The 26,282-nt window shown below is 36.2% G+C and overlaps 1 protein-coding gene across 6 annotated transcripts in view; it reads left to right on the forward strand.

The window, feature by feature from the left end:
- The window catches only part of CTNNA2 (catenin alpha 2), a 1,142,447-nt gene that overhangs the window by 1,080,660 nt on the left and 35,505 nt on the right, over positions 1-26,282 (forward strand). For all 6 annotated transcript variants that reach the window (XM_059188197.1, XM_059188196.1, XM_059188200.1 and 3 more), the window contains 2 exons: positions 15,977-16,082; positions 19,732-19,866. In XM_059188197.1, coding sequence (XP_059044180.1) covers positions 15,977-16,082; positions 19,732-19,866 — 241 coding nt within the window. The remainder of the gene's footprint in view (positions 1-15,976; positions 16,083-19,731; positions 19,867-26,282) is intronic.

Below are 26,282 nucleotides of genomic sequence, written 5' to 3' on the forward strand. Positions count from 1 at the left end.
AGACTAGGAGTTCTAGTACTATGTTGAATAGCAGTGGTGCTAATGGACATCCCTGCGATGTTCCTGACCTTAGGGGGAAAGCTCTCAGTTTTTCCCCATTGAGAATGATATTCTCTGTGGGTTTTTCATAGATGGCTTTGTCGATATTGAGATATATACCCTCTATTGCTACCCCATGAAGAGTTTTGATCAAGAAAGGATGCTGTACTTTGTCAAATGCTTTTTCAGCATCTATTGAGAGTATCCTATGATTCTTGTTCTTTCTTTTATTAATGTATTGTATCCCATTGATTGATTTGGGGATGTTGAACCAACCTTGTAGCCCAGGAATAGATCCCACTTGGCTGTAGTGAATAATCCTTTTAACGTACTGTTGGATCTTATTGACTAGTATTTTGGTGAGAATTTTTGCATCTGTGTTCATCAAGGATATAGGTTCGTAATTCTCTTTTTTGGTGGGGTCTTTGGTTTTGGGATCAAGGTAATGCTGGCCTCATAAAATGAGTTTGGAAGTTTTCCTTCTATTTCTACTTTTTGGAACAGTTTCAGGAGAATAGGTATTAATTCTTCTTTAAATCGTTGGTAGAATTCCCCCTGGGAAGCCCTCTGGGCCTGGGCTCTTGTTTGTTGGGAGATTTTTGATGACTGCTTCAATCTCCTCAGTGGTTATGGGTCTGTTCAGGTTTTCTATGTCTACCTGGTTCAGTTTTGGTAGTTTAGATGTCTCTAGGAATGCATCCATTTCTTCCAGATTGTCAAATTTGCTGGTGTAATGTTGCTCATAATATGTTCTTATAATTGTTTGTATTTCTTTGGTGTTGGCTGTGATCTCTTTTCTTTCATTCGTGATTGTATAATTTGGGTCCTTTCTTTTTTCTTTTTGAAAAGTCTCGCCAAGGGTTTTAATTCTTCAAAGAGCCAGCTCTTAGCTTCATTGATCTGTTCTCCTGTTCTTTTGGTTTCTGTTTCATTGATTTCTGCTCTGATCCCTTATGATTTTTCTTCTCCTGGTTTAGGCTTTCTTTGTTGTTCTTCCTCCAGCTTCTTTAGGTGTAGGGTTATGTTGAGGCCTTTCTTGTTTCTTGAGAAAGGCTTGTACTGCTATATAGTTTCCTCTTAGGACCGCCTTTGCTGTGTCCCAAAGATTTTGAACAGTTGTATTTTCATTTGTTTCCATGAAATTTTTTCAATTCTTCTTTAATTTCTGGTTGATCCATTCATCCTTTAGTACGGTGCTCTTTACCTTCCATGTATTTGACTTCTTTCCAAATTTCCTCTTATGGTTGAGTTCTAGTTTCAAAGCATTGTGGTCTGAAGATATAAAGGGAGTGATCCCAATCTTTTGGTACTGGTTGAGACCTAATTTGTGACCCAGGTTGTGATCTACTCTGGAGAGTGTTCATGTGCACTAGAGAAGAATATGTATTCTGTTGCTTTGGGATGGAATCTTCTGAATATATCTGTGATATCCATCTGATTCAGTGTGTCATTTAAGGCCTTTATTTCCTTGTTGATTTTTTGCTTGGATGATCTGTCCATTTCTGTGAGGAGTGTGTTAAAGTCCCCCACTATTATTGTATTATTGCTGGTGTGTTTCTTTGATTTTGTTATTAATTGGTTTACATAGTTGACTGTTCCCATGTTAGGTGCATAGATACTTAAAATTGTTAGATTTTCTTGTTGGACAGATCCTTTGAGTATGATATAGTGTCCTTCCTAATCTCTTACTATAGTCTTTGGCTTAAAATCTAAGTTATAAGATCTAAGGATTGCCACCCCCGCTTTCTTTTGATTTCCATTAGCATGGTAGATTATTTTCCATCTCCTCACTTTGAATCTGGAGGTGTCTTTGGGTCTAAAATGAGTTTCTTTAGACAGCATATTGACGAGTTGGTTTTACTTTTTCATCCATTCTGATACCCTGTGTCTTTTGATTGAGGCATTTAGCCCACTTACACTCAGGGTAACTAGGGAAAGATAGGAATTTAGCACTTTTGTGTTGTCTGTAAGGTGACTGTTACTGGTATATGTCTCTGTTCTATTCTGGTCTGTTATTTTTAGGCTCTTTCTTTGCTTAGAGGAGCCCTTTCAATATTTCCTTGAGGTCTGGTTTGGTGTTTGCAAATTCTTTTTAATTTTTGTTTGTACAGGAAACTTTTTATATCTTCTTCTATTTTCAATGATAGCCTAGGTGGATATAGTATCCTTAGCTGCATATTTTTCTCACTTAGTGTTCTGAATATATCATGCCAGTTCTTTCTGGCCTGCCAGGTCACTGTGGATAAGTCTGTTGCAAATCTAATACTTCTATCATTGTATGCTACAGACTTCTTGTCCTGAGCTGGTTTCAGGATTTTCTCTTTGACGCTAAGACTTGTACATTTTACTATTAGATGATGGGGTGTGGACCCATTTTTATTGATTTTGAGGGGCGTTCTCTGTGCCTCCTGGATTTTGATTCTTGTACCCTTTGCCATATTAGGGAAATTCTCTACTATAATTTGCTCCGATATACCTTCTGTCCCTCTCTCTCTTTTGTTCTTCTTCTGGAATCCCAATTATTCTAAAATTGTTTCATTTTATGCTATCACTTGTCTCTCGAATTCTTCCGTTGTGGTCCGGTAGTTGTTTGTCTCTCTTTGGCTCAGCTTCTTTACTCTCTAACATTTGGTCATCTATATCACTAATTCTCTCTTCTGCCTCATTTATCCTAGCAGTAAGAGCCTCCATTTTTTTATTGCACCTCATTAATAGCTTTTTGATTTCAACTTGGCTAGATTTTAGTTCTTTTATTTCTCAAGAAAGGACTTTTATTTCTCTGGACAGAGTTTCTCTAATATCATACATGCCTTTTTTGAGCCCAATTAGCACCTTGAGAATCATCATTCTGAACTCTAGTTGTGACTTATTACCAATGTTTGTATTAATTACATCCCTAGCTATTGGTACTTCCTCTTTTTTTTTTTTTTTTGTGGTGAGTTTTTCTGCGTTGTCATTTTATTTATATAAGAAGGGAATAAAACACTAAAAGGGTGGCAAAGACCCCCTAAAAATGTATGCTAATCAAATCAGAAGAGATCCAAAACTGGGGGGAGAAGAAAGGGAGAAAATAAATAAATAAATAAATAAATAAATATTAGCCTGGTGAATAGAACAGAGCCACCCACTTGATTTTGCCTATATTTTGGCCTCTTAGAAGTAACTACCTAACAAAATTTTAAGAAAAACTTATATACAAAAATAAGGGTGAATCCAATGAAGGCATATGACACAAATACAGGAATATGACTGTAAAGATGAAAATTAAAAAAAAAAAATTCTTAAAAAGGAATTGATATTTGGTTAGAAAAAGAAAAAAAAAAGAGGATGGAATGTGCTCAGGCTGGAGACTGGAACAAAGTCATATGCTGGATTAGGGTATATTTTGATCTATTAAATGAAATTGTATTCCAAAATTTTTTAGGGGAAAAAAAAACCCTATATGTATACAAAAAATAAGGTTAAATACAATGAAGGGAGAAAATAGGACTATAACAATGAAGGTTTAAATCGATTTTTAAAAGAAAGTTATTGTTAAGATAAACTAGTTATAAAACGTAAAAAGAGGAGAGAGGAAAAGTTAGAAAAATAGAATAAGAAAAAAATAAAAGAAAATTCAATTTTGTAAGACTAAAGGATCATGGGGGAAAAGCCATGAATTCTATATGTTGCTTTCCCCTAGCTCTGGAGTTCTGCTATTCTCCTTGATCGATGAGCTTTGTCTTGGCTGGATATTCTTGCTGATCTTCTGTGGGAGGGGTCTGTAGCAGTGATCCTCTAATGTCTTTGTTTGAGGAGGAATTGCACAACCCTTGCCAGGGACCAGGCTAAGTAATCTTCTCGGGTTCACTCTTGGAGGTTTTGTTCCCTGAACGCTTTCTGTAGAGCTCTGGAGGATGGAAATGAAAATCACAGCCTCCCAGTCTCCAGCCCAGAGGACCCAAGAGCTTGGGGACTCACTCCTCAGTGCACCCCCAGAAACAAGTAATTAATCACTCCTGACTCCCTGGTCTCTGGCTGCACTCAGAGCTCACATGGCCTGTGACTGAGTATTCTGTCTCTGGCACATGGCCCCGTTTGGAGTCTCCAAACCCAGTAGATTCCTGTTGCAGTGTTCCTCCCAGAGCAGGAAGGGGAGTCTGTATGGATTTGCCACTTGTAGGGTCCCTGTTTGAAGAGCAGTGGTCCGACTGTGCCTTGGATCACAGTTTAAGGTAACCCTTATCTGAAAGCTCACTCTTCAGCTCTGTCTCTGTAGCCAGCTTCCCCGCTCTGATACCTAACACTCTGCCACATTCAGACACCCCCAATATTTCTGTGACTCCTTGGGACCCGAGACCACACTGGTCCTGTGAGGGCTCTACCCCCGAATAGCCTCTGGAGCAATGTTCCTCAGAGGAGCCGACTTCTAAAAGTTCTGATTTTGTGCTCCACTGATCCACCACTTGCTAGGAGCCAGCCCCTCCCCCCGCGGTCTATCTTCCCATAGCTTTGAATTCATTTCTCCATTCATCCTACCTTTAAGAAAGTGTTCAATTTTCTGTTCCTAGAATTGCTGCTCTTCTCTTCTATCTCCTGTTGAGTTTGTAGGTGTTTGGAATGATTTGAAACCTATCTAGATGAACTGCTGGAATATGATGTCATTTCAGTCTGCTACTCCTCCGCCATCTTGCCTCTCACCTATATTTACATTTTAAAGTAATACATTTATTCATGTAGAATTTAAAAATAAAAAGGGTGTATAATTTTATCATAACAAAAATTACAGAGGAAAAAATTTTCTTTTACAATCAATGATCTGAGGATATTTGGTTACTTCCATGAAAAAATAAAGTAAGAGTGTTATTCCTATCTCATCTTATACACAAAAAAGAAACTGCATGTGGATTTAATATCTAAATATGAAAAGGAAACATTAAAATTTTAGAATAAAATGGGAGACTATATTTATGATCTTGGGGTAAGGATGAAGTTTAATATTCCAACTTTATTGAGATAAAATTGACATAGGTCATTGTGTAAGTGTAAGGTATATAATGTATTGATTTGATAAACATGTATGTTGCAAAATGGTTACTACCATAGTGTTAACACCCCAGCAAGGAAAAACTTCTTTTTGTTTTTTTTAAACATTTTATTTATTTATTTGACAGATAGAGAACCACAAGCAGGGGGAGTAGCAGGCAGAGGGAGAAGGAAAAGCAGGCTCCCCACAGAGTACGGGGAGCCCAATGTGGGGCTTGATCCCAAGACCTTCAGATCATGACCTGAGCCAAAGGCAGTAGCTTAACCAACTGAGCCACCCAGATGTCCACAAGGAAGAACTTCTTAAAGACCATGTGAAAAGCACAAACTTTAGTAGAAATGATTTGTATATTTGGCCCAGTAAAATTACAATTTATATTTAAAAAAATTAATGACAGTAATCTACAGGCTAAGATGAGAAGTAATTTTTGAAACATTAATAAATAATAAAAGACTAGAATTCAAAATACCTAAAGAGCTTAGATACCAATTTAGGTTAAAAAAAAAAAAAAAGAAGAAGAAGAAGAAGAAGAAGAAGAAGAAGAAGAAGAAGAAGAAGAAGAAGAAGTCATTAGAAAAATATGCAAAAGCTTACATTAACAACTCAAAGTAAAGGATATATGAATGAAAATAATAATGACCAATAAATGATTATAACAGACCCAGCCTCCTCTGTCATCATGGTAATGGAACTTAAATTTTTTCAGATCCATCAGATTGACAGAAACATAAGTGAGTAAATACTATTTAAATTGACACATATGTACAGAAAAGTTCATGAAATATGAATGTACAACTTGAACATTATTGTAAAAATAACCTGTATATCCATCACTCAGCTCCAGATGGCCCCAATATACTTCTCACAGATCACAGTATCTTTGCTCTCCACTGGTTTTAACTATTACTTTGAGTTTGGGTAGCAGTGTGCTGATTTTCTCTGGAAGGAATAACCCTCACTTATGCAGCATTTGCTGATTTCCATAGAATAAGTACTCTTATCAGGACAGATTTCAAGCAATCAGCATATCAACTGACTCAACAAATTCTTGAAAATTTAACAGCAGCAGCTCTTATGAGCATGTGCAAACCCACTCTAGTACTCAACTGCTACTTTCATTACTTCACTTTTTCTTCTTTTTCTTCCTTTAAAAAAAAATTGATACCTAAATAATCATCCTCAAATAGTTTATATTAACTACTTCTCACAACATCAATATTATTATATGACTTAATTAAATTGTTTTTGAAGGCTTCCTGTAATCTGGAAGAGTTTAAATAGCATTGGGGTTATCGGCTTTTTAAGGGTTTAGTGCATTCCTCTGATTCATCACCTAGATTTACTGATTTTTGTTTACTAGCTTTCTCTTTAACACCTTATTTATGTCTTCCATGGAAATCAGACTACAGATCTTTTTAAAATTTTCTTTCCAGCCAGCACTGGTAAATTATATTTTTCTAGAAAGGTACCTCCTCCAGGTCATCAAATTCATTTACATGTATTAAGGAAAGTAGTTTTAAGATACTTTTAATTTTTTTTTTCCTAAGGTTATTTCACTGTTAGCTTTTTTACTTTTAAATATTTATTTTTCTCCTACTTTTTCTTTCTTTTTTAAGATTTTATTTATTTGAGAGAGAGAATACAAGAGGGGAGAAGGTCAGAGGGAGAAGCAGACTCCCCATGAAGCTGGGAGCCTGATGTGGGACTCAATCCTGGGACTCCAGGATCATGACCTAAGCCAAAGGCAGTTGCTTAACCAACTGTGCCATCCAGGCACCCACAACTGCTTTTTCTTGATAGCAATCTAGGTATATTTCTTTACATCAGGGTTTTTATTTGTTTGTTTTTTTAAGAAACTGTTCTAGACTTATGTCTATTGTTTCATTATTCTCTAATTTTCATTATTCTCATTAATTTGTTCTTGTAATTTTATTAGTTTCTTCCTTCTTTTTTTAAATTTTTTAAAATTTTATTTATTTTTTATAAACATATAATGTATTTTTATCCCCAGGGGTACAGGTCTGTGAATCGTCAGGTTTACACACTTCACGGCACTCACCATAGCACATACACTCCCCAATGTCCATAAACCCACCCCCTCTCCCAAACCCCCTTCCCCCAGCAACCCTCAGTTTGTTTTGTGAGATTAAGAGTCACTTATGGTTTGTCTCCTTCCCAATTCCATCTTGTTTAATTCATTCTTCTCCTACCCCCTTAACCTCCCCATGTTGCATCTCCACTTTATCATATCAGGGAGATCATATGATAGTTGTCTTTCTCCGATTGACTTATTTCGCTAAGCATGATACCCTCTAGTTCCATCCACATCATTACGAATGGCAAGATTCCGTTTCTTTTGATGGCTGCATAGTATTCCATAGTGTATATATACCACTTCTTTATCCATTCATCTGTTGATGGACATCTAGGTTCTTTCCATAGTTTGGCTATTGTAGACATTGCTCCTATAAACATTCAGGTGCACGTGCCCTTTTGGATCACTATGTTTGTATCTTTAGGGTAAATACCCACTAGTGCTGTTCCTGGGTCATAGGGTAGTTCTATTTTCAACATTTTGAGGAACCTCCAAGCTGTTTTCCAGAGTGGTTGCACCAGCCTGCATTCCCACCAACAGTGTAGGAGGGTTCATTTCTCCGCATCCTCGCCAGCATCTGTCATTTCCTGACTTGTTAATTTTAGCCATTCTGACTGGTGTGAGGTGATATCTCATTGTGGTTTTGATTTGTATTTCCCTGATGCTGAGTGATGTGGAGCACTTTTTCATGTGTCTGTTGGCCATCTGGATGTCTTCTTTGCAGAAATGTCTGTTCATGTCTTCTGCCCATTTCTTGATTGGATTATTTGTTCTTTGGGTATTGAGTTTGCTAAGTTTTTTATAGATTTTGGACACTATCCCTTTATCTGATATGTCACTTGCAAATATCTTCTCCCATTCTGTCGGTTGTCTTTTGGTTTTGTTAACTGTTTCCTTTGCTGTGCAAAAGCTTTTGATCTTGATGAAATCCCAATAGTTCATTTTTGTCCTTGCTTCCCTTTCCTTTGGCGATGTTCCTAGGAAGATGTTGCTGCGGCTGAGGTCGAAGCGGTTGCTGCCTGTATTATCCTCAAGGATTTTGATGGATTCCTTTTTCACATTGAGGTCCTTTATCCATTTTGAGTCTATTTTCATGTGTGGCGTAAGGAAATGGTCCAATTTCATTTTTCTGCATGTGGCTGTCCAATTTTCCCAGCACCATTTATTGAAGAGGCTGTCTTTTTTCCATTGGACATTCTTTCCTGCTTTGTCGAAGATTAGTTGGCCATAGAGTTGAGGGTCTATTTCTGGGCTCTCTATTTTGTTCCATTGATCTATGTGTCTGTTTTTGTGCCAGTACCATACTGTCTTGATGATGACAGTTTTGTAATAGAGCTTGAAGTCCGGAATTGTGATGCCACCAACTTTGGCTTTCTTTTTCAATATTCCTTTGTCTATTCAAGGTCTTTTCTGGTTCCATATAAATTTTAGGGTTATTTGTTCAATTTCTTTGAAAAAAAATGGATGGTATTTTGATAGGAATTGCATTAAATATGTAGACTGCTTTAGGTAGCATAGACATTTTTACAGTATTTGTTCTTCTAATCCAGGAGCATGGAACATTTTTCCATTTCTTTGTGTCTTCCTCAATTTATTTCATAATACTTTATAGTTTTCTGAGTATAGATTCTTAGCCTCTTTGGTTAGGTTTATTTCTAGGTATCTTATAGTTTTGGGTGCAATTGTAAATGGGATTGACTCCTTAATTTCTCTTTCTTCTGTCTTGTTTTTGTTGTAGAGAAATGCAACTGTGCATTGATTTTATATCCTGACGCTTTACTGAATTCCTGTACAAATTCTATCTTATAGTTTTGGGTGCAATTGTAAATGGGATTGACTCCTTAATTTCTCTTTCTTCTGTCTTGTTTTTGTTGTAGAGAAATGCAACTGTGCATTGATTTTATATCCTGACACTTTACTGAATTCCTGTACAAATTCTAGCAGTTCTGGAGTGGAGTCTTTTGGGTTTTCCACATATAGTATTATATCATCTGTGAAGAGTTAATAGTTTGACTTCTTCTTTGCCAATTTGGATGCCTTTAATTTCCTTTTGTTGTCTGATTGCTGTGGCTAGGACTTCTAGTACTATGTTGAATAGCAGTGGTGATAATGGACATCCCTGCTGTGTTCCTGACCTTAGCGGAAAAGCTTTCAGTTTTTTTCCATTGAGAATGATATTTGTGGTGGGTTTTTCATAGATGGCTTTGATAATATTGAGGTATGTCCCCTCTATCCCTACACTTTGAAGAGTTTTGATCAGGAAGGGATGCTGTACTTTGTCAAATGCTTTTTCAGCATCTACTGAGAGTATCATATGGTTTTTGTTCTTTCTTTTATTAGTGTATTGTATCACATTGATTGATTTGGGGATGTTGAACCAACCTTGCAGCCCTGGAATAAATCCCACTTGGTCGTGGTTAATAATCCTTTTAATGTACTGTTGAATCCTATTGGCTAGTATTTTGGTGAGAATTTTCGCATCTGTGTTCATCAAGGATATTGGTCTGTAGCTCTCTCTTGATGGGATCCTTGTCTGGCTTTGGGATCAAGGTGATACTGGCCTCATGAGTTTGGAAGTTTTCCTTCCATTTCTATTTTTTGGAACAGTTTCAGGAGAATAGGAATTAGTTCTTCTTTAAATGTTTGGTAGAATTCCCCTGGGAAGCCGTCTGGCCCTGGGCTTTTATTTGTTTGGAGATTTTTGATGACTGTTTCAATCTCCTTACTGGTTATGGGTTTGTTCAGGTTTTCTATTTCTTCCTGGTTCAGTTGTGGTAGTTTATATGTTTCTAGAAATGCATCCATTTATTCCAGATTGTCAAATTTGTTGGCGTAGAGTTTCTCATAGTATGTTCTTATAATTGTTTGTATTTCTTTGGTGTTAGTTGTGATCTCTCCTCTTTCATTCATGATTTTATTTATTTGGGTCCTTTCTCTTTTCTTTTTGATAAGTCTGGCCAGTGTTTTATCAATCTTATTAATTCTTTCAAAGAACCAGCTCCTAGTTTCATTGATTTGTTCTTTGTTGTTGTTGTTGTTTCTATTTCATTGATTTCTGCTCTGATCCTTATGATTTCTCTTCTCCTGCTGGGTTTAGGTTTTCTTTCTTTTTCTTTCTCCAGCTCCTTTAGGAGTAGGTTGTGTACTTGAGTCCTTTCTTGTTCTTGAGAAAGGCTTGTACCACTATATATTTTCCTCTCAGGACTGCCTTTGCTGTGTCCCACAGATTTTGAACCGTTGTGGGTTTTCATTTTCATTTTTTTCCATGAAATTTTTTAATTCTTCTTTAATTTTTTGGTTGACCCATTCATTCTTTAGAAGGATGCTGTTTAGTCTCCATGTATTTGGGTTCTTTCCAAATTTCCTCTTGTGATTGAGTTCTAGCTTCAGAGCATTGTGGTCTGAAAATATGCAGGGAATGATCCCAGTCTTTTGATACTGGTTGAGATCTGATTTAGGACCCAGGATGTGATCTATTCTGGAGAATGTTCCATGTGCACCAGAGAAGAATGTGTATTCTGTTGCTTTGGGATGAAATATTCTGAATATGTCTGTGATGTCCATCTTGTCCAGTGTGTCATTTAAGGCCTTTATTTCCTTGTTGATCTTTTGCTTGGATGATCTGTCCATTTCAGTGAGGGGAGTGTTAAAGTCCCCTACTATTATTGTATTATAGTTGCTGTGTTTCTTTGATTTTATTAATTGATTTATATAGTTGGCTGCTCCCACTTTAGGGGCATAGATATTTAAAATTGTTAGATCTTTTTGTTGGACAGATCCTTTGAGTATGATATAGTGTCCTTCCTCATCTCTTATTATAGTCTTTGGCTTAAAATCTAAGTTATAAGATCTAAGGATTGCCACCCCAGCTTTCTTTGATATCCATTAGCATGGTAAATTGTTTTCCACTCCCTCACTTTAAATCTGGAGGTGTCCCTGGGTCTGAAATGGGTTTCTTGTAGGCAACATATAGATGGGTTTTTTTTTTTTAAAAGATTTTATTTATTTATTTGTCAGAGAGAGAGTGAGCGAGAGCGAGCATAGGCAGACAGAATGGCAGGCAGAGTCAGAGGGAGAAGCAGGCTCCCTGCGGAGGGCAAGGAGCCCGATGTGGGACTCGATCCCAGGACCCTGGGATCATGACCTGAGCCGAAGGCAGCTGCTTAACCAACTGAGCCACCCAGGCGTCCCGGGTTTTGTTTTTTTATCCATTCTGATACCCTGTGTCTTTTGACTGGGGCATTTAGCCCATTAACATTCAGGGTAACTATTGAGAGATATGAATTTAGTGCCATTGTATTACCTGTAAGGTGACTGTTACTGTATATTGTCTCTGTTCCTTTCTGATTTATTACTTTTAGGCTCTTTCTTTGCTTAGAGGACCCCTTTTAATATTTCCTGTAGAGCTGGTTTGTGTTTGCTTTTTTTTTTTTTTTTTTTTTTTGTCCTGGAAGCTTTTTATGTCTCCTTCTATTTTCAATGATAGCCTAGCTGGATACAGTATTCTTGGCTACATGTTTTTCTCGTTTAGTGCTCTGAATATATATCATGTCAGCTCTTTCTGGCCTTCCAGGTCTCTGTGGATAAGTCTCTGCCAATCTAATATTTTTACCATTGTATGTTACAGACTTTTTTTCCCGGGCTGCTTTCAGGATTTTCTCTTTGTCACTAAGACTTGTAAATTTTACTATTAGGTGATGGGGTGTGGACCTATTCTTGTTGATTTTAAGGGGCGTTCTCTGTGCCTCCTGGATTTTGATGCTTGTTCCCTTTGCCATATTAGGGAAATTCTCTCCAATAATTCCCTGCAATATACCTTCTGCTCCCCTCTCTCTTTCTTCTTCTTCTAGAATCCCAATTATTCTAATGTTGTTTCATCTTATGGTGTCACTTATCTCTCAAATTCTCCCCTCGCAGTCCAGTAGCTGTTTGTCCCTCTTTTGCTCAGCTTCTTTATACTCTGTCATTTGGTCTTCTATATCACTAATTCTTTCTTCTGCCTCATTTTTCCTAGCAGTTAGAGCCTCCATTTTTTATTGCACCTCATTAATAGCTTTTTTTGATTTCAACTTGGTTTGATTTTAGTTCTTTTATTTCTCCAGAAAGGGCTTTTATATCTCCTGAGAGGATTTCTCTAATATCTTCCATGCCTTTTTTGAGCCCGGCTAGAACCTCAATAATCGTCATTCTGAACTCTAGATCTGACACATTACCAATGTCGGTATTGATTAGGTCCCTAGCCTTTGGTACTGCCTCTTGTTCTTTTTTTTGTGGTGAATTTTCCCACCTTGTCATTTTGTCCAGATAAGAGTATATGAAGGAGCAAGTAAAATATCAAAAGGTTGGCAAAGACCCCAGGAAAATACTCTTTACAAATCAGAAGAGACCCTAATTCATGGGGGGGGGGGGGAGAAAGGGGATAAGAAGAGGTTCAGAAAAAAAAAAATAAAAAAAGCAAATGAATAAAGAAAAATATAATATATATAAAATATATATATTTATATATGATAAACTAGTTAAAACAGCGTTAAAAAAGAAAAGGGTAAAAGTAAAAAAAAATTAGCAGAAGAAGAAAAAAAATTGAAAAAAAAAAATTAAATTAACTGCAAGACTAATGAATCATGGGGAGAAAGCCATGAGTTCAGTGGTTTGCTTTCTCCTCCTCTGGAATTCTGCTGCGCTCCTTGGTATTGAACCTGCACTCCTTGGTAGGTTAACTTGGTCCTTGCTGGATTTCTTGTTGATCTTCTGGGGGAGGGGCCTGTTGTAATGATTGTCCAGTGTCTTTGCCCCAGGTGGAATTGCATCACCCTTACCGGCCGGGCTGAGTAATCTGCTCAATTTTGCTTTTGGGATCTTTTGTCCCCTGAAAGATTTTCATAGAGTTCCGGAGGACGGGAATGAAAATGGCGGCCTCCCGGTCTCAGGCCCAGAGGAGCTGAGAGCTTGGGGCCCCACTCCTCAGTGCACCCTCAGAGAATAGCGCCCAATTACTCCCGTCTCCCTTGCCTCCAGCCGTGCTCCAAGCTCACCCAGGCTGCGACCGGTTCAAGGTAACCCCGAGCTGAGAGCTCACTCCTTGGCTCTATCTCTGTAGCCAGCTTCCCTGTTCTAATACCTGTAAGCTCTGCGACACTCAGACACCCCGATCCTTCTGTGACCCTGTGGGACCTGGGGCCACGCTGACCCCTGCGTGGGCTTCACCCCGGTTTAGCCTCTGGAGCAATGTACCTCATCGGAACAGACTTTTAAAAGTCCTGATTTTGTGCTCCGTTGCTCCACCGCTTGCCAGGAGCCGGCCCCTCCCCCCATGGTCTATCTTCCCGTTGCTTTGGATTCACTTCTCAGCTGGTCCTACCTTTCAGAAAGTGGTTGATTTTCTGTTTCTAGAATTGCTGTTCTTCTTCTCTTCAATCTCCCATTGGATTTGTAAGTGTTTGCAAAGTTTAGATAAGCTATCTAGCTGATCTCCTGCTACTTGATGTAGCCTCAGCAGGCTACTTCTCCACCATCTTGACTCCTCCAGTTTTTTTCTACTTCTTTCTAAATTCCTGATTCAGATCATTATTGTTTTCATTATCTCTGGTACATTCATGTTTGTAAGGAAGGCCATTTGTTTTCCTCTGAGATCACCATTTTAGTGTTCTTCTAATAATGAAACATGTGTAGTAAAAAGAGTGAAGAGTACCAAATTGTGATTCAGGACACAGAGGTCCCAAACCTAATTCTCTTTTTGTCTATCAGTCTCTGCCAGTATCATCTTGGACACATCACTTAGCTTTCTTCTTTCAGTGTCCATTTCTTCAACTAGAAAATAAGGAAATATTTGAAGTTCTCAAAACTTCTATTTTGCTGTTGCATTTAATGAATATGTTCCTATCACTAACTTGCCACTTCAGGAATTTGAACTGACTCTAGTCTCAAAATTCTTAAATAATGATATACTAGTTTGTCTAAGAACTGTAGTCTCCTATGTAATCACAAAAGACATGCTTCTAATCCTTCTTTGGCTGCAAGATGGGAGTCTGAGCCTCAAGCAAATCTCTCTATTGGTGTTCCTTACGTACTTATTTCGTCATAACCAATCAACTGTTGAAAGTTTGTATAAAGTTGATGAGGAACTGTTTTCCCAAATCCTTTGAAATTCTTGAAATAAATAAACACACCATTGTTAGTAATAAAAAAATAAGCAGCATGCACCTTTTTGTGAAAGCAAAAGTGACAGATGAGGCAAAAAGTAACAGATATACATCAGAATAAAACTTAAAAAGAGATATTATAAGGCCTGGAAGTTATGGGAAAATATGTAATAATGACAACAGAATTAAACATTGACAGATTCTGCCATCTAAAATTTCCTTAAGAAATATAAAGCAAAACCAAGGAAAAAATTGTTAAAAGAGAGTAAAAAAAATGTTAGAAAATGGGAGCATGATTGTCACAGAATCTTATCCATATTATATAATATTTACATGTAAAATCCCTGTCATAGTTAAAAATCTAAGCAGTAATTAAAAAAAAAATCATTGTCCTTTGTGGAAGAATTGATGTTACCATAGCAAAATAGAATATCTTATGTTTTGAATTTACCAGTGTGTGTGTGTTTAAGCATTGACATGGACACAATATATTTTTGTTTTTGCTATGAATGTAAAAAATGCCAGAAGGGAAAGTGGGAGGGAAACTCAACAAAATGCCCTTCATTTACATTTATTTTCTGAAGCCATTTTAAGTCTCCCATTTTGTAAAATGTTATTATTTAACAGTGGCAGTCATTGCCCACTCTGTATATCCCTACATGTTCTAAGTAAATTGCTTCTGAGTAGTTTTTCTCCACATCTCACCGTATCTCTAACTATAGGAATGTAATTTTGTGACCTTAAAAAATGCATTGATTTTTAGATGCACATGTGGAGAGCAGAATAAGTAATAATGCTAAAAAATATAAAGAATAAATTTATTGTTTTATTTACCTCTCAAGAAAGAGAAAGAAAAGTTACATGCTACATTTTGTTTAAGGATTTATAATGCGGCATAGTTTCCTTTTCTTTTTTAATAAATATTTAAAATACATGTAATATCAAACAGTCCACCAAATTGAAAACCTTATGTGAAAATATGGGACAATGGTTTGGAAGCATAAAGACACCTGCTGTCACACAGTGTTTTGTGTGTTCCTTTGTAAGTCAGACAAGCCAATGAGAGTGAGGGCTCAAAATTTTTCAGAAATTCTGACTGAACAGTTCCCAGTTATATACAAGAGACCACTGCTTTCAAAGTGTCAAAGTAAACTTAAAAATATAATTAGTACAGTAAGTGCTGGACATGGTATGAAAGACAAGGATGTTCATTTATTTTGGCTAGACTCTAATTTAAATGTAGAGTTTACACTATGACCTTTATAAAGTTTAGATAAGTTAATAATTTTTAGTTCATTTTTCTCCTCTAAAATGGGAATAATAATGGTTACTTGCTAGGGTTGTAACACAAACACAAATGAGGTGGTATGTATAATAGCACAGGCATATACAAGTATTTAAATATTAAATTCCTATTGCCCTTGTAGTGATCATCTTTTTTTAATGAACCACTGTTTAAAAATAAAGAAATTAAGGTAAGGAATAAAATATAAGCATGCACATCAAAATAGAGAAAAATATTCCTTAATAGTGAATGGAATTAAAGTGTACTATTAACATGGAAATTGAAGTGAATCCAGAAAACCTTCAAAATTCTTCTGATGTGGGCAGAATAAAATCAAATATAAAAACAAAGTCCTGGACAAACAATATAATTTGCTGTATATGTTGTTTCAGAGGCAAAGGCCCATTGAAAAATACATCTGATGTTATTAATGCCGCCAAGAAAATTGCTGAAGCAGGTTCTCGAATGGACAAATTAGCCCGTGCGGTGGCTGATCAGGTAATATCAGAGGAAGAGCAAACACATGCTGTATGGTATCATTAATTAGCACTTGGGTTCTGTAATGGGTTTTATGTACCCTATAAAATGCTTCTGAAGGATGAATTGTAATCACTAACATTTTACAAACAGGCCTCTAACTCTGCTGAGACTGAGCTGATGGCAAAGGTAGGTTCAGTTAAGAGGGTCTCCTTAAACCCATGACCAAAACTTCTTGAGAAAGAAGAGTACCTGCTACTTCAGAGACAAAACTCCCAAAGCAGGGGTTATGCTGACTGCCGTCATGCAGCAAGTCAAGGACACTACATAGGGAGGAAGAGAAAGAAGAACTTGAACTTTTGTTTTTTCGTATTGATCCTCTTCTATTGATGCTCTTTATAATTCATAGTAGTTAATGCACTAGGATAAATGGGATTAATCCACATAATCAAAAGCCTCCAGACCTCATTTTCATCCAGATTTAAAAGTATCACAGATAAATGAAATTCACAGAGTATCTTTTCAGACTGGAATCAGATACATGTGAGAGTAGTTCTCAATCTCACCTTGGATGTTTGAGTCAGTCTCTATACTCTTCATGTTATGTGGCTTAAACTGGAACTCTAAAATCCGGTTCTAAATATGTCTAGTTGCAGTAGAGTCCCATTCCTAATAATGGTACTTTAGGAAGTAAACTTTTACAGGTAACTAATTCTCATCTTAATCTTTCCCTTTTTTTTTTTTTAATTGGTAAAATGCTTGTAATGTGTTCTCATCTTATTCTTACCACAAGCATGAATTTGCTTACTAGACTTCAATGCAGTGATGCTCTCTGGAGACCCTAAGAGACATAGGATTGTCCCTTCTCCATAGATGGCCGTACTCTCCTATGATTTTTGAGTTTCTTCTCCTCATTTTCTTCCTCCATTCCTTAATATTTGGCTGTTGCCATAAACACTTGCTCTCTTCAGGCTCCCAGATTCTAGAGTCCTTTGGGTCAATACCAAACTCACTCCTCTTCTAAACACTGAAAAGAAAAACACATGATTAAACTATCAAGTCTACATTTATAATAAGCCAACAGATAGTCTTATTTTAATTTTTTTACATCTATGATGGCTAATCCAAGGGAATGTATTTTGCTTGCTTTGAAATTTTTGAGAAACACTTAATAGTAAAGATAATTCACTAAATACCATCCTTTGACTATCCCCTAAAATTTGTGTGGGTTGAAGACCAACCCATTACTAAGTTACTAATTTCAGGACCCTATCAACTGCCAGGCCCCCTGCAGTTTGCAGCATACATTGAATTGCTTTATACAGAGCTGTATATGTATCCCAGAAAGTTCATGGAGACAGTGAATGTACTTGTAAATGTGCATGCATGTGTGTAAACAAACAAAAATACACCAGCCAGCAAGGAATGCCACATTTTTTTTTGCCTGCAAATGTAGAGGGAACTTGGGACGAGTGGGATGAGAAGAGATTGGTGGTGGTCCTGAAAAGAGTTTTGTGAGGAAGGATTTCTTCCCAGAAGAGAAAGTGGGTGGAGTTTGGATGGCTTTCCATAAACTCTGAATCTCAGTCACTGAAACTGTTTCTTAGTATGTTTAAGCTCCTTGAGTTCAATATTTTTTATTGTGGTTTTTGTTTTTGCCTTTGCATTTTTAGACCCTTATTTCCAACTATTATGCAACTTGAATCCTGGCCCAAAACAGTTTGGCTATCTGGAAAGCACTCCACACGTGCACACAAACAAATCCCAAGATTCTAGACATATTTTGAAATTAAATGACAAAGTATTTAAATGCTATTCTGTGATAACTTTTAAAATAAACAGATGAGGGTTAAATATAACCCTCTCTTTGTAGCATTCTCACTGTCATCAGCTGTGAAGCAACTTGCAATTTTTGCTAATGTTTTGTCTGAATAGGACACTTCTTTCTCAAAATCTGCACCTATTTCCATGATACAAGAATTATTTTTCTTGGTCCATCATGCTTTTATGTGTGTTTTAAATAATAGAACAGAATGAGCATTAGCAAGGAATGGATTTGTTGCCTTTATTTTGCCTGAAAATATTTTTATGAAGATTTGAGATATGCAAGCAATATAAACTTTTTACGGACTGTTGCATTTTTAATTACTGTTCCATTGAGATAGAAGTTCCAGTTTAATTTGCTGCAAGGTATTTGTATCGAAAGCCTTGTCAGCCCTCTAGGGAGATACCATTTTAAAGTTAATTCCTTTCAGTATATGGGTCTCTGGAGTAGGATAAATATCACAGTATTAAGTACTTGTAGAAAGCTAAAAACAGTCTCTGTGGGATTCTTTTTTGATAAATGCAGTTAGTGAAAAAGGTACCATAATGGTATTATATATAAAAGAGACCCCTATGTCTTTCATTAAAGAAACAATTGTGTCACAACCACTGGCTTCACATTCTTAATGGAACAACTGCCTTTCTTGCTTTTCTTTCTTTCTTTCTTTCTTTCTTTCTTTCTTTCTTTCTTTCTTTCTTTCTTTCTTTCTTTCTTTCTTTTCTCTTTCCTTCCTTCCTTCCTTCCTTCCTTCTTTCTTTCTCTCTTTTCTCTTTTCTTTCAGAATTGCCTTTCTTCGGCTTGAAGGAAACCTAGCTGGAGTCTGTTTTTTCATACTCTAATTCTAATTAAGTTACTTCGGTTTTGGCTCTAGGTTCTTATTTTTTACAGTGTTTCATCAAGGGATCTGGTGAGTATATGCTCTTTACAAGTGCCAGATTGAGCCAGAACAATGGGATGGCCTACAGAATCTTGAACTGAACTTTTGATAGCAATAGAAACATATTTCAGTGGCCAAATAGCCATTGGTATTGAAGACTCAGAAATTCTTTAGGGAGCCATGTAAATGTCTATGGAAGTGTTCAGCTAAGCTCAGTTGTATTTGATGGAGATCTACCCACTAGTTAATAAAGAGAATTCAAAATCCTGGTCCTAGTTGGCTGTGGAACAACCTCTGAAGGGTTCTGTTTTTACTTTTAGGAGTTTGTTTTAATTGGCTTCACACTCATTCTACTTGAATCAATTGCACTAACAGTGGTCATGATCCTTCTCAGAGTCTCTTATTTAAAGAAAGTTTATAATGTTGCTAAAATTTTGATAAACATAAAAGTACAAAAAGTGAAAGAGGCTTCCTTCAGTGAATGATACTTTTCTGAGAAATCCAAAGGAAACAAGCAATTTCCCCCCCAACTAATTGAATTGAAATTCTATGCTTTGCTGTGTCAGAGAGATTGCTATCTGGAGTGATTTCCTTCTAGCTTCTGTTGTCCATATTAACATGATGAATGTTGGATAGGCTACTAGGAAAAAACCTGGAGAATATCTGGTTTTCTTAACAGTTCAGAAAACAACTGGTAAAATTACTCAAAAACATGTACAAAAGTTCCCAGAAGACTTTATGGAAGATCTTCAGTATTCTTTTTATATAATTATATCAAAGTAGAGCTGACCATTCTAAAATACTGGCTGTGGCCTTCCTAAAATGTGCTATAAAGAAGTGAAGTTAAATGGGTGTAATTAAGGTATATGACACTAAAACCTTTTCTTCTCACAGCTTTTATATAGTGAGTATTAGAAACTGGAGTACTTGCTAATTGAGATCACTTTTTTTTTTTTAATGTTTTATAGTGTCCTGATTCAGCATGTAAGCAGGATTTATTAGCCTACCTTCAACGAATTGCCTTGTATTGCCATCAGCTTAATATCTGCAGCAAGGTGAAGGCAGAAGTACAGAATCTTGGAGGAGAGCTCATTGTGTCAGGGGTAAGCCGTGGCTTGGGCTTCACAATTAAAGCTCCCACTGTTGTACTTCCAAGGCAAGCATTCTTGGCAACAGTACTGCTTAAAAACACCAAACTACAGTGATTCATAGGGAGGGTTTTTTTTTTTTTTTAAATAAATGTTATCACCATTATTCCAGACCTTACAATAACTCACAAAGAGCAATTTGATTTTCCAATTACCCCATGTTTATACTAGCCTTGTAAAATCTCCATTATTCACAAGAAAACTAATTTCATAGTCTGGAAACTCATTGCCAAGCTGTGACTATTATAATTATTTGGAGCTTTTGTACATTTACTCATTGTGAGTCTACTTCCCTTTGTTAGTCCTAGTAATTTTCACTCTCTGTTCAGGAGCCAGCCTCTCTATGTGTGGATTGTGTTCACATGTTAGAGATGATGAAAACAATAGGAATTCATTCATCAGGTTCCAATGCATACTAGGTTATCAGTAACCCTTGAAAGCCAGAAAATATCCAAATTTAATACAGGTTGATGTGCTGTTGCCAAAAACTAACATAGCTGTCGAACACTAACAGTTATGTATTCTTTGCTTAATCACTCCAATGTTTCCCTTCGTATCTGGTCCACTTTCATCAGATATAAAGAAATAAGTTTGATTAATAGAAACATTATGATTTCTTGGCAAGATTTCCAAATGTATGTGTTGAGGTTCTTCACCTTGGCTTCTCCTCCCTCAGTCCCTTTCTTTGAACATGAGGTGCCATCTGTTGTAAACTATTTGCGAATTCCAAAGTGTGGCTCTGCCACCTTTAGTTCTTTTCCCAGTAGACCGTGATGCCATTTTAAGTGTGGCATTACCAGGAACATAACATGATCAACATGGTGAATGAGAATCGGACTAGTCATGACGCTTAATTCTTTACTGAGACATTTTCAGAAATTTAGCAGTTTGACCATTTGATAAAAATATGTCAAAAAATCATTCTTGAACCCAAAGGTTTCAGGTTCTATATTGTTTGACTTGCAGAAAACAGCTGGGAAAAGAGCTGATCTGGCTTGCATGGAGATGCCATCTAGAAAGCCTGTTCCATGCAGTCTCCCCTAGATTCCAATAAATTGGCTATTTTGTGCCTCTTCCCAAAGCATAGTCACCTCTTTGCATTTCCAAAACGATCCTGCTTCAACATTCTTCAGCAACCAAGAGCAATCTGTCTTGCAATATGTCCTTTCTGCTGAGTTGGTAATAACCAAGATTCTCTGCCAAGAAGTGATCAAAACATTGCATATCCCTTGCTTCCTTTCTTATCTTCAGACACAATGGTATAGTCTCCCATACCATTCGGCTTTCATGTCCATCTGTATATAGCACCTGTGGAACTGAGTGCTTTTTGTTTAGCTTGCCTTATGTGCTTTCATTTGTCACTTTCCAAATCTTATTATTTACATGGATGCGCAAAGCATCTTTGTGGATCTCAGACTCCACAACCTCATCTAAGCGATTATTTGACTGGCAGAGTTGCTCTCCATTATCCTCTCAGTACCCATTGTTCATCACTGCTTCCAGAGCTTCATTTCCATTGTCTTTTCCTCATTTAGATGTAGTCCAAACCATCACTGGCTTTTATCACTTGCACTGTTGGCATTTGTAGAGGTGTTTGAGACTGAGAACACCATCAAGAAGCCTGTTTCCTTCTTTGAGTCTTACCGGCAAAGTTCAAAAATCCTTGCATGGGGGAAGGCTTCTTTTAAAGGACTGTTATACAACTTTATAATAATTCTGAGTCTAATGCATTATAAAGGTTTGCTGTATATTGCTCAGTTATGGACCTGCTCTTGGCCTCCTCATTTTTTCAAAGCTTGATTGCTGTTTGGTGCCATACCTACATCTGTAGTCTGCTGTCTTCGCCACTTCTGCCTCCATCTTATTCTTCATCCTCCTTCACTGATGGCCAATGAAGAAAAAAAAAAAATCAATGTTTATTTGCAAAATAGCCACAAATGACTATCTTCAAAGTTCCGAAAGAGTCAAGAATGTAAGACCCCATACACACAAACTTTTCAATGATTTTGCCAAGAAAATGTGCCCATGCTTTGGGCCCCATTTATTTTATGGTCTGGCATGACAAAGTTGCTACATTTTTAAGGAAAAACTACTAGAATATAACATGCAATCAAAAAAAGAAAAAGAGAGAAATATTTGAATCTTCCTTCCTTTTTTCCTATGTGTTTATGTACATGGGATTCAGGGTTGTGGTTTCTTCTCTGAAACATATGAAAGCCCCCAAGAAGGTATATATGTTAGTAGTCAGATTTTCCCCTAAAATAAGAAATTTGGATAGGCTATTCCCATTTTTCCAAGAAAAATTATTTGAATTTCAATGCTGAGAACTGCGTTTTTAGACCCTTGTGCTATCAAGATGAACAAAATGCACATGTACACAGTTATGTACCATGTCAGCATGTATATGTTTTATGTGATTCTGTGTGTACAGACTGGGAAAGGCTTCTGTTTTATCTGTGTTTGGCTTGGGTGTTGGGGGCAGGAAACTCAGTAGGTTATGGATGGGGGAACAATGGGTCCAAAAGTTCTTGATTCATGATGGCAAGCTAGAGAAATAATTCAGTCCTGAATATATGCCTACATGTGTCATTCACCCAACTGCTGTCTAAGAAGCACCATTAATTTTCTGGCTGGAGATACGTTTTTAAAGTTATTGGCTTACATCTTTCTCACCGGCCAAAAAAGTACGGTTCTTAATAAATCTCAGAGTAGAAGATGCATTTGTGAACCAATTCAGTTTACGCCATTTGTATGGTTGATAAGGGGTAAATGGGGAAGAAAAAATTAAAACAAAACAAAACAAAAAACTAACAGTGCAAGAAATGCCAAGGAGAAAGTAGAGGAAACCAAAGTCCAAAAGATTAAACATCCATTCATTTATAAACTGGCTTTATTTGCTTTGTGTTTATTTAAACTCTTAAAACAGTTTTATATGCTTTCTGGAAAAAGAAATGTTCAAAGAAGAAAAGAAAAATGAAAGAAAGGGAAGGAGGGAGGGTAAGAGAGAATAGTCATGAAAGAAGGAAGAAAACAAAGGAAAGAGAAACTTAGCCATAACATATTGTAAATTATTTTAGTGCAGGTAATATCCATTAAACATGGCAGTATTATATTCATCATGGCAGAAAAGTTGAGCCACTTTTTTTCAAGTATATCAACATATTTTGAATACAAATTCATTCCAGTGCTATGATGTGGATATTACCTGTATATTTGATTGCTGTGTTTTTACTTTTTATTTGCTAGGTTGCAGAACATTTAATGGATTCTTGCAAATTTTAAAATGAAGATGTACATACGGATCTGGAGAAATAAAAAACATTCCATAACCTTCGATTATCTTAGCTACCCTCACATTTATACTTCTGCATTTTTCTGAATGAGACTGAAAACACTAATACGGAGTTTTAGAATGTAGAATGCTAAACATCAAGCATTTTGATAAATCTGAAAAATTCCACCTAAAGTTTTTTTGAAGTTCAAATGCATCTTTAAAACAATGAAGCCAGAATGCAAGAGGAATTAGCCCTACTTTGGACAGGAATTCAGTGTTTAGGTTAGAGATGGAAGGACACAGATTATAAGTTATAGTTGACTCCACATGAAAATGCTAGAAATTTTAATAGATTTCATTACATATAAATGTCTTTTTCTCATACTTAACAAAATGTAGGAGCAGAGTTTGAAGGCAAGTAATGTTCTTTCCTACATCCTCAGCCTGGTGGAATGGACCCCGACGTTATTCCTAAGGGATTAAGTAACTCACCCTAAATGTGCACTTTTTTTCTTTGCCATTTAAATCTCTCCTTTCCAAATTTGAATCCTTCTCAATTGGGTAATGAAGAGAATCTTGACAAGGTGAACAAATATAATTTGTGATACTGGTAGGATTTGAACTAGTAAAGGGAAAATTGGAGAGTAAATAGTCAGTTATAGTCTACATGAACTGTTTCACATCATTAAAAAAATTAGACTCAATTAAAATCAACATGAATATTCATGGTAATAAACGAAAGCCATTCATACAGTACTAGAAACTGATAATGGTTGACTCAGTCTTACCTGACTATGGCATATGTGCACATGCACAAAAATACACACATGCAACAAATACACATGATTTGATATTTTCTACCTTACTCCCTGAATAAGCAGCAATCAGGAGCTGAACCAGTGGTTGATAACTGTGACATATCTGATCAAAGACAGTTTAGGGAAAAGAAAACATGGGAATTTTTTGTACAATGCTATATGTATTATATATTTTAAAAAATATATTTATATATATTATAGATTACATTTTTATACATTTGTATTCCATTTTTAAAACATTTTAAAAATATGATTTGAGATGAGAGTTGCATTTTATTTGAAAAATTCTGCGTTTCATCTATAAAAAACAGTGTATTTTGTAATAGAATGAAGCAGTCATTGAAACAAGCATTGTACTTAGTGTAGCCTTGTACTTTTGTACAACTTGTACTCTTATTTGAGGAAAGAGTCTTTTTTTAAAAATATATATTCTGAGTCTGTCTATTGTCAATTCTTGATTATCTCTACTGATTGTAGTAGTAGTAATGGAAATAAATCTAAATCACTAGCTATTTCAGTTTGAGGTCTGAAATGCATTTCTATACTTCATTTTTTAAAAAAAAGTATATATTCAGGAAATTAACAGCAGTTCCAAATAATTTTCTCCAGATTTTCCAGAGGGGTGGCTGTTAATTATTTGGGCTTACCAGACTTTTCAGAACTATGAACAGTAGGAGAGTCCAGATCTAGAGAAAGACTAAAACAAACTTCTGATTATAAATCTGGAAGGAAGGGTGGTGGAAATACTCTGTACCAGTAAGAAAATTAAACAAGTATTTATCACTGGCAGAATGGCCATAGTTCTCTGCATATACTTTACTGGTAAGATGGGTTGCTGAAGAATTCAGTCTTTCTCCCAAAAGCCTAACCTTCCCAATTTGTTATGATAGTGAAACCATAACCATTTAAGTTCTGATTCCTGCATTGAGCCTTCCTTAGTTACATTTATATCAGTGTACATGGTCACTGATTTTTATACAACCCAAATTATGCAAACCTTCAGGGAAAAATAACCCTGAAGTGATTTTTCAGTGCAAATTCATTCTCCCAGTGTTATAAAAGTGACATTTAACAAACTTAAGGTGTTACATATGGAAAAAAATGGGAGTTGGGGATTTTTATAAGAAAACTAAAAATCTCCTTGAGTGCCAGGCATCATAGGAAGTTTTATATCTAGTGTACCACACCTGTCAGGTGTCTCTCTGAATTTAAATAGTCTCGTGCAAAGGAAGATTGTATATTACTCTGTTATAAAAAGTAGCTCTTTAGTTATATACTTGGTGATGGTGACCCTAAACTCCTCAATTCAATCTATTATTTAAAAATGAGCCTTTTACTGATGAAATTAAATCAGTTGGTCATCCAATTTGTTTTATTCATAGAAAAAATACTTTATATTTTAATGCTCTCATTTGAAAGTAAGAAGACAGACTCCTTTGTGGCAAAGTTGGAACATGAATCAAGGAAAGAACTCTTTTTATCTTAAGTGGAGACAAAGGTTGACCTAACTTGGATCTTCTCAATAGATTGATTTGATTGCATCACCTGAGCTTATAAACGGAGACATTTCTATTTAGTTTGAGGGTGTTCATTACTGTGCATTAGAGTAGAAGTAGCTAGTGGCTTAATGAGGAATGCCTCTACCTCAGAAATGTCAGTGCTATTATTTGTCCTTCAGTCAGTGAACTTTCATTCCTTTAGGTTTTAGAAGCTATTCAAGTTTTGAAAGCCTTGAATTAAAAAGAAGGCAAATAATTCACACCTTATTCTATTAGCAGTTAACATTCTAGATTTCAGTTAATATTCAGAACAGTATTTTACAGCCAATGTTGAGTAATATTTTATGACAACTTGGAAATTAGACACATGGGAGGTACCTGGATGAGGGACACTAATTGTGCATCTCTTTTGGTATCTGTGTAACATAGGCGAACCTAGTGAAGAAGCACTGGTTTATAACATTTTCCCATGAGACATATTCTGATTTTGAGATAAATGTCTGTTGGTTATAATTGATTTCATTCTAAGATGTTCTTTATTAACATATTTTAAATAATTAATGTCTATAGTAGTGTCTTAGGAGATGTCTCCTCATTTTTAACTAGCTTTGGATATGTGAGAATAAATCCAGATAACACCTTTTCCCTTAAATTGAACCAAATAATTATGGGAAGCCACAGTATTGGATAGAATACCTTTATTTAGAAACAGTATCTGTAATTAGCTTATGCTTTCTGGTGTTCCTGTGTACACTTGGATTTGTCGGCTCTAGTCAAGAA

The sequence above is a fragment of the Mustela lutreola genome, chromosome 9, assembly GCF_030435805.1.
Source record: "Mustela lutreola isolate mMusLut2 chromosome 9, mMusLut2.pri, whole genome shotgun sequence".
NCBI lineage: Eukaryota > Metazoa > Chordata > Mammalia > Carnivora > Mustelidae > Mustela > Mustela lutreola.